The 14,031-nt window shown below is 43.8% G+C and overlaps 1 protein-coding gene across 1 annotated transcript in view; it reads right to left on the reverse strand.

The window, feature by feature from the left end:
• The window catches only part of TMEFF1 (transmembrane protein with EGF like and two follistatin like domains 1), a 96,348-nt gene extending 82,558 nt beyond the window's left edge, over positions 1-13,790 (reverse strand). The window contains exon 1 of the mRNA XM_023202661.2: positions 13,199-13,790. Within this exon, the coding sequence (XP_023058429.1) occupies positions 13,199-13,394 (196 nt within the window). The 5' untranslated portion in view covers positions 13,395-13,790. The remainder of the gene's footprint in view (positions 1-13,198) is intronic.
• Positions 13,791-14,031: the final 241 nt, after the last annotated feature.

Here is a 14,031-nt window from a genome sequence, read left to right on the forward strand (position 1 = left end):
ACAAGGCAAAAATAAACTGAACTTAAAAATCCCTAGCCAGGCACAGTGGCTCATGCCTATACTTTGAGAGGCTGAGGCGGGAGTATCACGTGAGCCCAGGAGTTCAAGACCAACCTAGGCAACATAGGGAGACTCCGTAACTACAAAAGATAACTTTAAAAAATTAGCTGGATGTGGTGGTACACGCCTGTGGTCTCAGCTACTCAGGAGGCTGAGGTAGGAGGATCAATTGAGCCTGGGAGGTCAAGACTGCAGTGAGGCATCATGCCACTGCACGCCAGCCTTGACAACAGAGAGAGACCCTGTCTCAAAAAATAAAAATAAAATATCCCAAAAGGAGATCTGACCTCTGAACAACAGTGGCTCCAGTATCAACAGAAAATGCAAAGCAAAACAACATGAATTTTTTTTTAAAAGTTCAGGCCAGGCGCTGTGGCTCACGCCTGTAATCCCAGCACTTTGGGAGGCCGAGGCAGGCTGATCACCTGAGGTCAGGGGTTCAAGACCAGCCTGGTCAACATAGTGAAACCCCATCTCTACTAAAAATACAAAATTAGCTGGGCATGGTGGTATGCACCTGTAATCCCAGCTACTCAAGAGGCTGAGGCAGGAGAATCATTTGAACCCAGGATGCAGAGGCTGCAGTCAGCTGAGATCACGTCATTGTACTCCAGCCTGGGCAAAAAGAGTGAAACTCTGTCTCAAAAACAAAAAAAAGAAAAAGTTCAAAATCTTTCTGATGAAAAATGAAATAATTTAGCATAAACACTGAGATTAAAGAAGAGAATGGCAATTATCACAGATTTCCTCCTCATATTTTTCCATATTTCTCAAATTTTCTACACAGATAATATATTGCTTTTATAACAAAGAAAAAAAGGTGTGGCTTTTCCCTTTTTTAATCCATGGAAAAGACAGACTCAATATCTGCACAAAAATGAGAGAAACTGAGCTGTGGTTGAAAATATAATAACCTGCCAAAGTTTTTAAAGGTACAAGAATATGTTAAGAACTTTTAGAACCTTAAATGACTTCTGAAAAAATGACAAAGCTACTGAGCCATGGAAAATACATGATACTTTTAAAAACTAAATGAATTTGAATAGTAGCAAAAGATTTATAATAAATTAAGTCACCTAATAAACTAAAATCATATAAGGAGAGAATTTTAAGATTTAAGCAGGCCAGGCGCGGTGGCTCAAGCCTGTACTCCCAGCACTTTGGGAGGCCGAGACTGACGGATCACGAGATCAGGAGATCGAGACCATCCTGGCTAACACGGTGAAACCCTGTCTCTACTAAAAATACAAAAACTAGCCGGGCGAGGTGGAGGACGCCTGTAGTCCCAGCTACTTGGGAGGCTGAGGCAGGAGAATGGCATAAACCCGGGAGGCGGAGCTTGCAGTGAGCTGAGATCCGGCCACTGCACTCCAGCCTGGGCAGCAGAGCGAGACTCTACCTCAAAAAAAAAAAAAAAAAAAAAAAAAGATTTAAGCATAGAATTTCCAAGTACATGAGAAGTATGCCAAGCTCCTAAGAAGCCAATAATAGAATAATATGAATAAAGAAAATAGTTAAGTTAAAACAAGGCTTCTAACAATGTAAAAAATGAAGGGGGATAAATGGGTTGAATTATCTCTCAATCCAGCTTAAAAGAAACTGAGAATTTAAATTCCATTAAAGAAACCACAAAAATAGGGAAAATGAAGGATAACAAATGAAGATGGTTAGTTATAACAAAAAAGACAACAAAGGTTGGTGAGGATGTAGAAAATGGAATGTTCACACACAGCTGATGAAAATGTAAAATGCTGCAACCATTTACAGCAGTTTGGCAAATCTTCAAAATGTTAAACATAGAGTTACCACTTGACCTAGCAATTCCACTCCTAGGTGGAATATATACACCCAAGAGATATGAAACCACATGTTTACACAAAAGCTTGTACATGAATATCCATGGTGGCATTATTCGTAATAGTCAAAAAGTAAAAACAACAAAAATGTCTATCAACAGATGAATGGATGTTAAATGGATAAACAAAATGTGGTATTATTATGAATTATATATTCATATATATATTGAAATATTATTCAGTCACAAAAAGGAATGAAATTCTGATACATCCTACAACATGGATCAACCTTAAAAACATCATGCTAAGTGAAAGAAGCCAATTATAAAAGGTCATATTGTATGATTCCATTTATATGAAATATCCAGAATAGACAAATCTACAGCAAAAGATAGTAAATTGTGGCCAGGGTTGGTGGCTTACGCCTGTAATCCCCACATTTTGGGAGGCCGAGACACGCAGATCACCTGAGGTCAGGAGTTTGAGACCAACTTGGCCTGGCCAACATGGTGAAATCTCGTCTCTACTAAAAATACAAAATTAGCCAGGCACGGTGACAGGCATCTGAATCTCATGCTGAGGCACAAGAATCTCTTGAACGTAGGTTGCAGTGAGCCAAGTCCACCACTGTACTCCAGCCTGGACAATAGAGACTCTGTTTCAGAAAAAAAAAAAAAAAAAAAAGATAGTAGGTCAGTGGTTGCCTAGGGCTAGATGAGGAGAGGTGGGGATTGGGGAGTGACTGCTAAAGAATGTAAAGTTCCTTGGTCAGGCTCTGTGGTTCACGCCTGTAATTCCAACACTTTGGGAGGCTGGGGCAGGCAGATCACCTGAGGTCAGAAGTTCAAGACCAGCCTTGGCAACATAGCAAAACCCTGCCTCTACTAAAAATAAAAAAATTAGCTGGGCATGGTGGCAGGTGCTTGTAATCCCAGCTACTCGAGAGGCTGAGGCAGGGAGAATCGCTTGAACCCAGGAGGCAGAGGTTGCAGTGAGCCAAGATCATGCCATTGCATTCCAGCCTGGGCAACAGAGAGAGACTCCATCTCAAAAAAAAAAAAAAAGTAAAGTTCCTTTTGAGGGAGATGAAATGTTCCACAACCTTGTGACTACAGTCAAAAACACTGGATTGTGCACTTTAGAAAAAAGAAGATGATGGAGGGGCACAGATATCAATTACTTAACTTAATGTAAATGAGTTGAAAGAAACTGAAAGCAGAATGATCTATAACTCTATTGGGAGACAAATCCCAACACTTAAAAACTAAAATATAAACACAAATCCAGAAAAGGTTGGGTCCTATGATAACTTTAGGAGATACCTGAAATCTACTCTATACAAAGGTAAAAAGTACAACAAATTATGATACAAAATAATGTTCAATGTATATGTCCTACATAGAATAACAAAAATATAAGAAAAACTGAAAAACTGTGAAAAATAAACCTATCATTATAAGCGGAAGTTTTACTATTTAATTAAGAGGAGATGACAAAACAAAAAATTTCAAGTATGGAAATAATATAAACATAAATTAACCCTCTCCCCTTGGTAGGGGCCAACTAGACAGAGCCAAGTTCAGGGGGAAAAAAAAAGACAGACAGATGATAGAGAAAAAATAGATACAGAAAGAGAGATTTAAGGCAAATGTGATAAAATCTTAATTGGGGAATCTGGGTATACTATTACAACATTTTTCTAAGTTTGAAATTATATAAAAATAAACTTAAGTAAAACTAATAGTTAATATAACATGGAGACTGAGAAGTCAAGGAAATAACTCTTTTGGATAGAAGAGGCTTTCACAAAATTTGTTTTCATACTAGGATACAAAGATACACCTTGTTTGTTTGTTTGTTTTCTGAGACGTTGTTTCTCTCTTGTTGCCCAGGCTGGAATGGAATGGTGTGATCTTGGCTGACTACAACCTCCACCTCCCAGGTTCAAGTGATTCTCCTGCCTCAGCATCCTGAGTAGCTGGGATTACAGACATGCGCCACCATGTCCGGCTAATTTTTGTATTTTTAGTAGAGACGGGTTTTTGCCATGTTGGCCAGGCTGGTCTCCAACTCCTGACCTCAGGTGATCCACCCACCTCGGCCTCCCAAAGTGCTGGGATTACAGGCATGAGCTGCCGCGCCTGGCCACACCTAGTTTTAATACGAAAACCCAGAGATTCCATATGACACATTCTTGGACCATAATGCAAAATCATGAAACAACACATCTGTAACATATATAAACTCATGTGTTTCACAACGATGAGAGAAATTTTATCATAGATGTCAATGGAGTTAAAGAAACATCATGATCTATATCCACCTAAAGAATTTAGAAAGAGAGAAAAGGGAAAGTTTAAGGGATAAAATTAATAAAAGAAAAAATAGACATAAAAACATCAGAGAGTGTTTCAAGGACGATGGTATAATCAGAGATAGCAGGGTAGGTTTCAAATACAAAGAAGGAGGAAGTGGATTCAAGGAAAGAGTTAAAAAGAAGAACAATACAGTGGAAGTTACAAGGAGGACAGGCAGGAGAGGAGTCCAGAAGAACTAGGCACTGGAGAAAGACAGTCTCCCATCCAACCGTGTAATTGTGAATAATAGGAATGAGGGAATATATACCAATGTGACTCTCCTCCAGACAGGCTCTCCATCTCAAAGACCATAACAATTCACTCCACCATCTATAGGAGGAGATCCAGAAGTTTAGGCAGAAAAAGATCAATAAAAGAGGCTGGCTGGTTGAGAACTGGGCAAAGTAAAGAGCTCATGCCTCACTAGACAGCACTGACTGATTTCACAATGTGGAAATAAAAGCCCAATGTTGACAGTACCTCCAAGTTTAGAAGAGAATGCAGGCCAGAAGTGGTGGCTCATGCCTGTAATCTCAGCACTTTGGGAGGCCAAGGCGGGCAAATCACTTGAGGTCAGGAGTTCAAGACCAGCCTGGCCAACATGGCGAAAACCCGTCTCTACTAAAAATTCAAAAATTAGCCAGGCCTGGTGGTATGCACCTGTAATCCCAGCTACTCTGGAGGTTAAGGCAGGAGAATCGCTTGAACCTGGGAGGTGGAGGTTGCAGTGAGCCAAGATCGAGCCACTACACTCCAGCCTGGGCAACAGAGCAAGATTCTGTCGAAGAAAAAGAAGAAGAAGAAGAGGAAGAAGGAAGAAGGAAGAAGGAAGAAGGAAGAAGGAAGAAGGAAGAAGAAGAAGAGTAGGCAGAAAAATAGATTGCCCAATGAAACCTCCAGATTTTTAATGGCTAAGAACCAATGTAACTTTTAAAGAAACTGTGCAGACTAGGCTGGGTGCAGTGGCTCATGCCTATAATTCCAGCATTTTGGGAGGCCGAGGCGGGTGGATCACAAGGTCAAGAGATCGAAACCATCCTGGCCAACATGGTCAAACCCTGTCTCTACTAAAAACACAAAAATCAGCTGGGTGTGGTGGCACGCACCTGTGGTCCCAACGACTCAGGAGGCTGAGGCAGGAGAATCCCTTGAACCTGGGAGGTGGAGGTTGCAGTGAGTGGAGATCACACTAACGCACTCCAGCCTGGCAACAGAGCTAGACTCCCTCTCAAAAAACAACAACAATTAAAACAAACAAAAAACCTGTGCAGGTTAAACAAGTCCTCTCAATTCTTCCAATTTCTACTGTTATCTTTCATCGTACCCCCAGTCTCTTCCCTTCTCCATTCCATCTTCACCAATTTCAGACTTTGCTTTCTAAAACCACAATGTCACTCAAACCCTTTAAAAGCTTCTTGATGTCTTTGAACCAAATGCCAAACCTGCAGATGGGCCTTGAAGACCTTAATGTGGTGGCATAATCTCCTGCCTTAATCCCCGCAACTTAGTATTTCAAAAAGACTCCCTTCTCTTTTCCACCTTTGTGCCTTTCCTAAAGCTATTCCTTCAGCCTAGAATACCCTTTTTAAGAGGTATTCTATGTTCATTCATCTATGTTCAGCTTCTATGTTCATTCAGCCATTAATCTATTCCACAAATAAATATGTAATGGGCATCTAACTTTGTACCAGACACCAATTTGGGCACTGTCACTACAGCAGTAAATAAAACAGACAAAAATCTCTACCTTCATAGAGCTACATACAGACAGAAAACAAGTAAAATGTACAGTATGTCACACAGGAAAAGGTGTTCTGGAGCAAGAAAAAGCATGAAGGAAGGTTAGGGTGTGAGAAAGACATTGTGGATGGAGGGTGGAGAAGGCTGTAATTTAAGGCACCACTGAAGGTGACATTAGAGCAAACACCTGTAGGAACTGGGACAAGAAGATTCCAAGCCAAAGGAACATCAACAGCAAAGGCCTCAGGCAACACTGTGTCTGATGTTTCCAGGTGATGTTCTCTCCCCATACAGCCCAGCTCAAGTGCCACTTACTCCAGGAAACCAGTTTTGATTACAACAAATCAGAAATTATTCATTTCCATGACACTGTATCTGTATCTTCCTTAGGGCACCTTGTACAGTGGAAATCCTCTTTTCAAAGATATACAAGAGTGATCATTGATCTATTAATCAAAAAAGTCAGTTAAGGCAGAAACCATTTAAAATAATACCTATTTTAGCCATTTTAGTCTTAAATACATAATTATACATTCATTTCCCAATGTATCACCAAGACCTTTTTTTTGAGTATAAGTCTGTCAATGGCAGTCCCCTACTTCCTTGGATAAATCACATCCATAATCCATTAGAATTACAATGTCCGTTTTCCTTTCCTTTAAGTAGAACAGGGGCTTAAAAATACTTGCAATGTTTTCTGCGAAATCCTTCCAAAAGTTATAGGGTTTCTCCATTCTGTTTCAGTTGTCTTGACCATAATTTAATTCATTCAGGGCAATTCTTTCAGCTTCTTGTCTTTATCAAGTCTTTTCAAAGCATTCCGTAAAAACAGCTTTTTGTAATCATTATTTCATTGATTTGAGTAATATTTATTAAATTATATTCATAATTACCACTCGTATCAATAAGTTTGAAAACAAATACAACTGACTCTTGCTTAGTAAGCAGAAAAATCAAATGATACACAAACAATGAGAGCTAACTTAGCATTTGAGCATCTGTGTGCCTGCTGTGGGAATTGATTAGTATGATTTACTACAAGATGCCAAAATCAAGCCCAGCAAAGGATCTGAATAGGTATTTCTCCAAAGAAGATATACAGATAGCCAATATATTCATTAAAATACGCTTAATATCAATAGTCATTAGGAAAATATAAATAAAAACGACGTTGATACAGAACTTCACACCCACTAAGATGGCCAAAATCCGACAGACAATAGCAAGTGTTGGAGAAGATGTTGGAGAAATTAGAATCTTCAAACATTGCTGGTAGAAATATAAAACGGTGCAGGGACTTTGGAAAACCGTTTGCTAATTCCTCAAAACGTGAAACACAGAGTTACCATATGACCAAGCAATTCCACTCCTAGATACATACACAACAGAACTGAAAACGTGTCCACACAAAAACTTGTCCATGAATGCTACAGCAGCATTATCCATAACAGCCAAAAAGTAAAAACAACTCAAATATCCATCAGTAGAGAAATGGATATGCAAAATGTGGTTTATCCATACAATGACTATCATTTGGCCATAAAAAGGAATGAAGTTCTGATACACACTACAACATGGATGAACACTGAAAACATTATGCTAAGGGAAAGAAGCCGGACACAAAAGAACACACCTCATATGACTCCATTTGCATGCATATCTAGAATAGGCAAATCCATAGAGACAAAAAGTAGATTAATAGTAACCAGGGACAGGGGACATGAGGAATGTGGAATGACTGTTAATAGGTATGGGGTTTCTTTTTGGGATGACGAAAACTTTCTGGAATTACAGAGTGGTGACAGTTGTACAATTTTGTGAATACATACAAATCCACTTAACTGTACACCTTTTAAAAAATCCTATATTGTTTGTGATCAATAAATGCTTATTGATGGGGAATGTGGGGGGGAAGCAAGCCCAGATATGGTAAAAAGAAACTTCCACTGTATATATCTGTAAAAGGCTAACCACCTCCGTAAGATTATAAGGCCCTTGAAAGCAGGGACTCCTTCTCATATATTACCCTTAACAGCCAGTATATTAGATTACACTACGCAGTATTCAGTCAAGGTTTGCTAAATTAATTATTATCCATCCACATTTTACACACCAGGGATCTAAAAGAAAAAAGCCCTGCCTGAGATTCCCCATTAATCAGAAAAACTCACTTTTTATTCCCAAGAATCCTGAATTGACATAAATAAGGCTCATAATCTGAGCCTTCTCATAATCTTCTCATAATCTGCCATTTATATCACCCATTAATACCATTCCTACCACCATATAACAATCCAGAGGACCCACTTCTAGTTAAAACCCATTTCAAATTTTCCACCTTCTATCTATCACCAAATGCCACTAACTGATCTCTCAATATGTTCTTCTACCTATTTAACCATATTCCCTAAACTAAAAATGCCCCACATGGTTAGCCTCATTTGTTCTTCTCAAATACCCTAGAGCCAGAAAGGACTATCATCATCTTCATGTTACAAATCAAAAACAAAAAAAGTCAGTCTAAGGTTACCTGGTCTCCTGAATTCAAGTTTATCTTTCTTCACATATGTCATGTATTTCCAAGCTTTTTTTCTCTTTGGATAACTAGGAACTTTCTGGTAAGTTAGCTTTTTAAAAAAGCATAAATAAAAAAGATATAAAATCAAAGTTTTTCTTTTAATCACAATAAGTCTAAAGTCCAGAATGAATGGAGAACTGGGGCAAGATGACAACAAAAAAAGTCTTGTTCCAGCCTGAGCATCATGACGAAGCCCTGTCTCTACTAAAAATACAAAAAATTAGCCAAGTGTGCTGGCATGCACCTGTAGTCCCAACTACTCAGGAGGCTGAGAATCACCTGAGCCCAAAAAGTTGTAAGCTGAGATTGCGCCACTACATGCCAGCCTGGGCAACAGGAATGAGACCCTGTCTCAAACAAACTAAAAAGTCTTGAGAACAAGAAGAGATAAACCAAAGGCCCACTGCTTCGGGAAGATGCACTATCAAGAGACGACAGGGCCAATTCCCTATGCTTCATCTTCATCAAGGAACATGATCTTCAAGCTAGGGAGGTCAGAAATCTGATAAAAGGAAATCAACTTCTAAGGTAAGTGGCACGGATAGGGGACAGTAACAGAATACAGAGCTACTTCAAAAGAATATGCTCTCTCATCCAAACAACTCACACTCCATGATACTGAAAAAACTTTTACATCTGCCTTAAAAACTACCACTAATTATCTAAGCTACCTTGACAAGGTGCCAGAAGACCAGAAATAAAATAAATAAAAATAAACACATCCTCAAATTTCAAAAAAGGGGAAATGCAGGCCGGGCGCAGTGGCTCATCCGTGTAATCCTAGCAGTTTGGAAGGCCGAGGTAGGCGGATTGCCTGAGCTCAGAGTTCAAGACCAGAATGGGCAACACAGTGAAACCCTGTCTCTACTAAAATACAAACAATTAGCTTGGCGTGGTGGTGTGCGCCTGTAGTCCCAGCTACTCAGGAGGCTGAGGCAGGAGAATTGCTTGAATCTGGGAGGCAGAGGTTACAGTGAGCCAAGATCATGACACTGCACTCCAGCCTGGGCAACAGAGCAAGACTCCGTCTCAAAAAAAAAAAAAAAAAAAAAAAGGCAGAATGCAGATCCAGAAAAACATCTATGGGTAAACCTGCCATGTAACTGCTGAAAAATTCTAAAATGGATAAATAAGTTTTCAAATACAGTAAAATAAGAAAGCCACCATCAGCTCTTTATTAAGGCAGGCTATACAACATGTGCTTTTTATTTAACAGGATTACTAAAATGGAAAAAGGGAGGATGACAGGATGATACATATACATAACAATCTAACAAGACAATCTGAAAGAATCTTTTAAATAATAGGCTAGTGAACAAAATAGGAAAATGTTGAACAGCAGAACCTCGAAAATCTGTTAAATTCAACTAACAGGATGCATAGCTAGTTGAACATCTGGTTGACTAATGTAACAACATCAACCAAGTTGGTAGAAAGTCTCCAGTAATATGTCACAGGGTTCCATCCTTTTTCACAATCTAGACAACTTCTATTAGGTTAATGAAGCCATAGAACTGCTCTTCACATTTGCAAGTGAAAAAAAACTGTCAGTGACCCAACACACACAACCTGACCCAATCAGCTCCAGAAAGGTTACAGTAGGCTGAAATGATGGTCCAAAACCAAAAATGAATCTCTACAGGGAATCGAGGGCTGCATTTAGTTTTAAAACTGAAATAGGCCAGGCATATTGGCTTATACCTGTAATCCCAACACTTTGGGAGGCTGAGGTGGGCGGACCACTTGAGGTCAGGAGTTCAAGATCAGCCCAGTCAACATGGTGAAACCCCATCCCTACCAAAAATACAAAAAAAAATTAGCCAGGCATGGTGGTGGAGCGTGCGCCTGTAGTCCCAGGCACTCAGGAGGCTGAGGCAAGAGAATCACTTGAACCCAGGAGCCAGAGGTTGCAGTAGGCCAGGATCGCGCCACTGCACTCTAACCTGGGTGACAGAGTGAGACACTGTCTCAAAAAAAAAAAAAAAAAAACCTGACTAAGCAAACTTCAGTTTGTGTGCAGATACCTAGAGAATAAAAGCTACTAAAAAAACTATGCACAATTTCGAGCTGCATTAATGGATGTGTGTGTCCAGGCTGTATTACTATGTTTCTCAATTTTAGCAACTAAAAAAAATTTTTTTCCATATGAATCGTTCCCAAATCTTCATCCTAAAAAGTTACAAGAATCTACAAGTATCATTTAGTTAAAACTCTAGCTTTAAACCCAGTTATTCAAGTAAATCTTACTGCTAGGAAACATTTTATTTGATCAGCTTAATTTATTGACATTTATATCAGTGATAAATATGCTTGAAAGAACACTCAGATATTACTAAATCCAAGTCTCTTTTTTAAAAGGAAAGGAAACTAAGAGAAATTAAGTAACTTGCCCCAAATTACACAGCTGCTTAACAAGGGCCATGACCCCTAGATCAGTCCCCTTTTTCCCACATCATGTGGCACCCACCCCTCCTCTTCAATGCATAGTACCCCAGGGTGACTGACTGAGCCCCAGGCTTCACACATACACACCACACAAAAACACAGTTTCATGTATGGGGCCCCGGGACTTTCCCTGCCCATACTCCAGGTCACTCCAAGCCCCTACATTCCATCTCAGAACCCAAAGAACACACACGCGCACACACGCAAGCACACACTCACACACACACAGTCGCTCTGCATCGCCAACCCACATTCTCAAGGGTATCCATCCCTCTATTTCTTTTATTTCCTTTCTTAAAACTTGAACTATGCAAGTTAGAAAGCATACACAAAAACATTCCATCAACACACATTATATTTTGCTAAGAACAAATTAGCTTAGCAAAAACAAATACCCGGGACACATTACTGGAAAAATATTAACATGGTGTGATCACTTACAAGATTGATAATTAATATTTGTTACATAAAAAGGCACTCTAATATACAACTGGTTTTTATTCTTAAAGTGTGATTATGTAATAAAGCATTACCCCATATCCCGTTCAACATCAGAAAAATAAAGGAAAAGTTTTTTCACGGATGGAAATGTTTTTAATGGACATGCCATTGTTTACTGTGCTCAAAACTGCCCTTCCCCTCATAAAACATTACCATATGAAAATTATTAGAAGACGTAAGGCCTTCAAACCTAAACAGCAGGCCAAAGGCTTGCTTCATTTAGGGTAGCATAAGCATCTGCGCTGAGTTCCTCTTGCTCCTTCCTCACTCTTCCAGAAATAATGCCCCTTCAAGAGCCCAAAGGTACAAAGGTTGTCCGGCAGATTCCCAGCGGCCTTATGTTCCTCCTTCCTCCCCCTACTCAGCCTTGGTTTAAAGACAAGAGAAGGCACCAGAATTGATAAAAGGACAGGTTAGCAAGGATGTGGCTTATGATCACCAGCATCTGCTAGGCCAGCTCCAAGAGGATCCCCCCCCCTCAAAAAATGAGACCTGAATGCCTCTCTTTGCCCCAGGGTCATAACCCTTGAGCGCCTCTGGGACCCCTTTAGAAATGAAGAGGGAACTTTACTGCTGGGACCCTCTCCCCAGTGTTATCCATTAAAGCCCCAGCAAGCTCTTTGTTTCCAACAGCTGTGTGGGGGCAATCAGCCTTGGAGAGAGGGGAGAGGTCACTCCCTTGCTCCCGCTGCTGCCAATATCCAGGCCCTCCCGCAAAACACACACACACACAGGCACGGCATCTTCTCTGGGACCCAATTCTCTCTTTCCACACCACTTTAATAACCCAGGTTTACACCTTGGTACACAAGGGCATTCCCTGAGACCTAATTTCCTCTTTCTACACCCAAACCTTATACAGGATTTGTAGGGTGATGACTCCCAAGCCCCCTCCCCTTTGAAAAAACACAAATGGGGTTCGCTACAGGACACCCATCCCTCCTCTTCAATGCATACCCCAGGGTGACTGAGCCCCAGGCTTCACACACAAAACACACAAAAACACAGGGTCACTTCCCGGGCCCTGGGACTTTCCCTGCTCATATCCACAGACCCGAGGTCACTCTAAGCCCCCAGATCCCATCTCAGAACCCAAAGAACACACACCCGCGCGCGTGCACACACACACACACACACACACACACACACGGTCACTCTGCATCGCCAACCCGCGTCCTCAAGGCAACCCGTTCCCTTTATCCACACGACCCCCACCCCCGAGACCCCAGTACCTTAAGGAAGAACCTCCCCAGCACATCAGCACATGGTCACTTCCCTGCCCTCACCCCGCCCAGCACCTCGCCGTCTCCCACCCACCGCACTCCGCAAACACACAGATCCCTGCCTGGGGCCGCCCTCCCTCCCCTGAGCCTTCACAACACAAACACGCGCTCCCGCGAGCACACCCACGACCACACCAGGAGCCCCTGCTGGCCGCTCAGCCTCGCCGGCCCCGGCCCCACCGCCTCCCCACACGCCGGGCCGCCCTCGCCCAGCCACTCGACACACTCGGACGCACCCACGGCCACTCCCATCCCCAGCGCCGGTCCCCAAGCCACACCGCACGCTCGCGCCCTGCCCTCCGCCCTCGCTCACCCTCGGGCCCAGCTCCCTGGGACCCCCACGACAGGGTCTTTCCCAGCCCGGCCGACCGCGGGGACCAGGAGGGAGGCGGCAACGGAGGGGTGGGGAGACCTAGGGCCGGCGCCGACCAGTCCTACCTGAGCAGTTGATGCTCTTGCCTTTGCCGCCGGGACAGTCCCCGCCGCCGCCGCCGCCGCCACCCGGGGGCTGGTTGGACGCGCGGCTCCCAGGCAGAGAGAAGGCGAAGAGCAGAAGCACCGACGTGTAGCAGCAGAAGGCGAGGGGAGGCGCGGCAGGCAGCCGGAGCGGCGCCTCAGCGGCCGCGGCGCCCATGGCTGGCGCCCCTGGACGGCGGGAAGCGCAGGGAGCCGCAGGCCGGGGGCATCCAGCCGCGCGCCCAGAGCCCCGCCGCTGCCTCGGCGCCTCCTAGCAGCCGCACCGCTGAGCCGTGGAGCAGCCCCTCAGCATCCCCGCCCCACCCGCAGCACCCGCCAGGCCCGGGCCCGCGGCGCTCGGGACGGAGTCGGTGGGTCCGGGCGCGTGCGAGGGTCGCGGGCGCGCGAGGGTGCGCGCGAGGGTGCGAGCCGGCGTGAGGGAGACCGCGGCGAGGGGAGCGAGCAGGCGCTAGTGCGGCGGGCGGGGGTCGCGGGCCGGAGGCAGGCCCAGCCCCTCGCTCGCCTCCTCGCCTTCCCTTTGTGTCCGTGGCCGTTGCCACCGCGTCACAAAGACCCCGGCCCGCCCGGTGAGGGGCGCGTGACGGAACCGCCGGCGGGAGGGGTGGCTGCGACCCCGCCCCGCGCACACCCCCAGCTCCCGCGCCGACAGCTCCGCCCCCGGCCGCGGCCGGCGCCGCCTCCAGGGGAGCTATTGTTCCTGCGGCAGGGCAGGGGCGCGGGGGACTGGGTTGCGGCCACCCCTCGGCGGTAGGCAGCACAGTAATAGACTTGTTTGCCGCCCTTTGTGAGCGTTT

The sequence above is a fragment of the Piliocolobus tephrosceles genome, chromosome 14 (assembly GCF_002776525.5).
Source record: "Piliocolobus tephrosceles isolate RC106 chromosome 14, ASM277652v3, whole genome shotgun sequence".
Lineage (NCBI taxonomy): Eukaryota > Metazoa > Chordata > Mammalia > Primates > Cercopithecidae > Piliocolobus > Piliocolobus tephrosceles.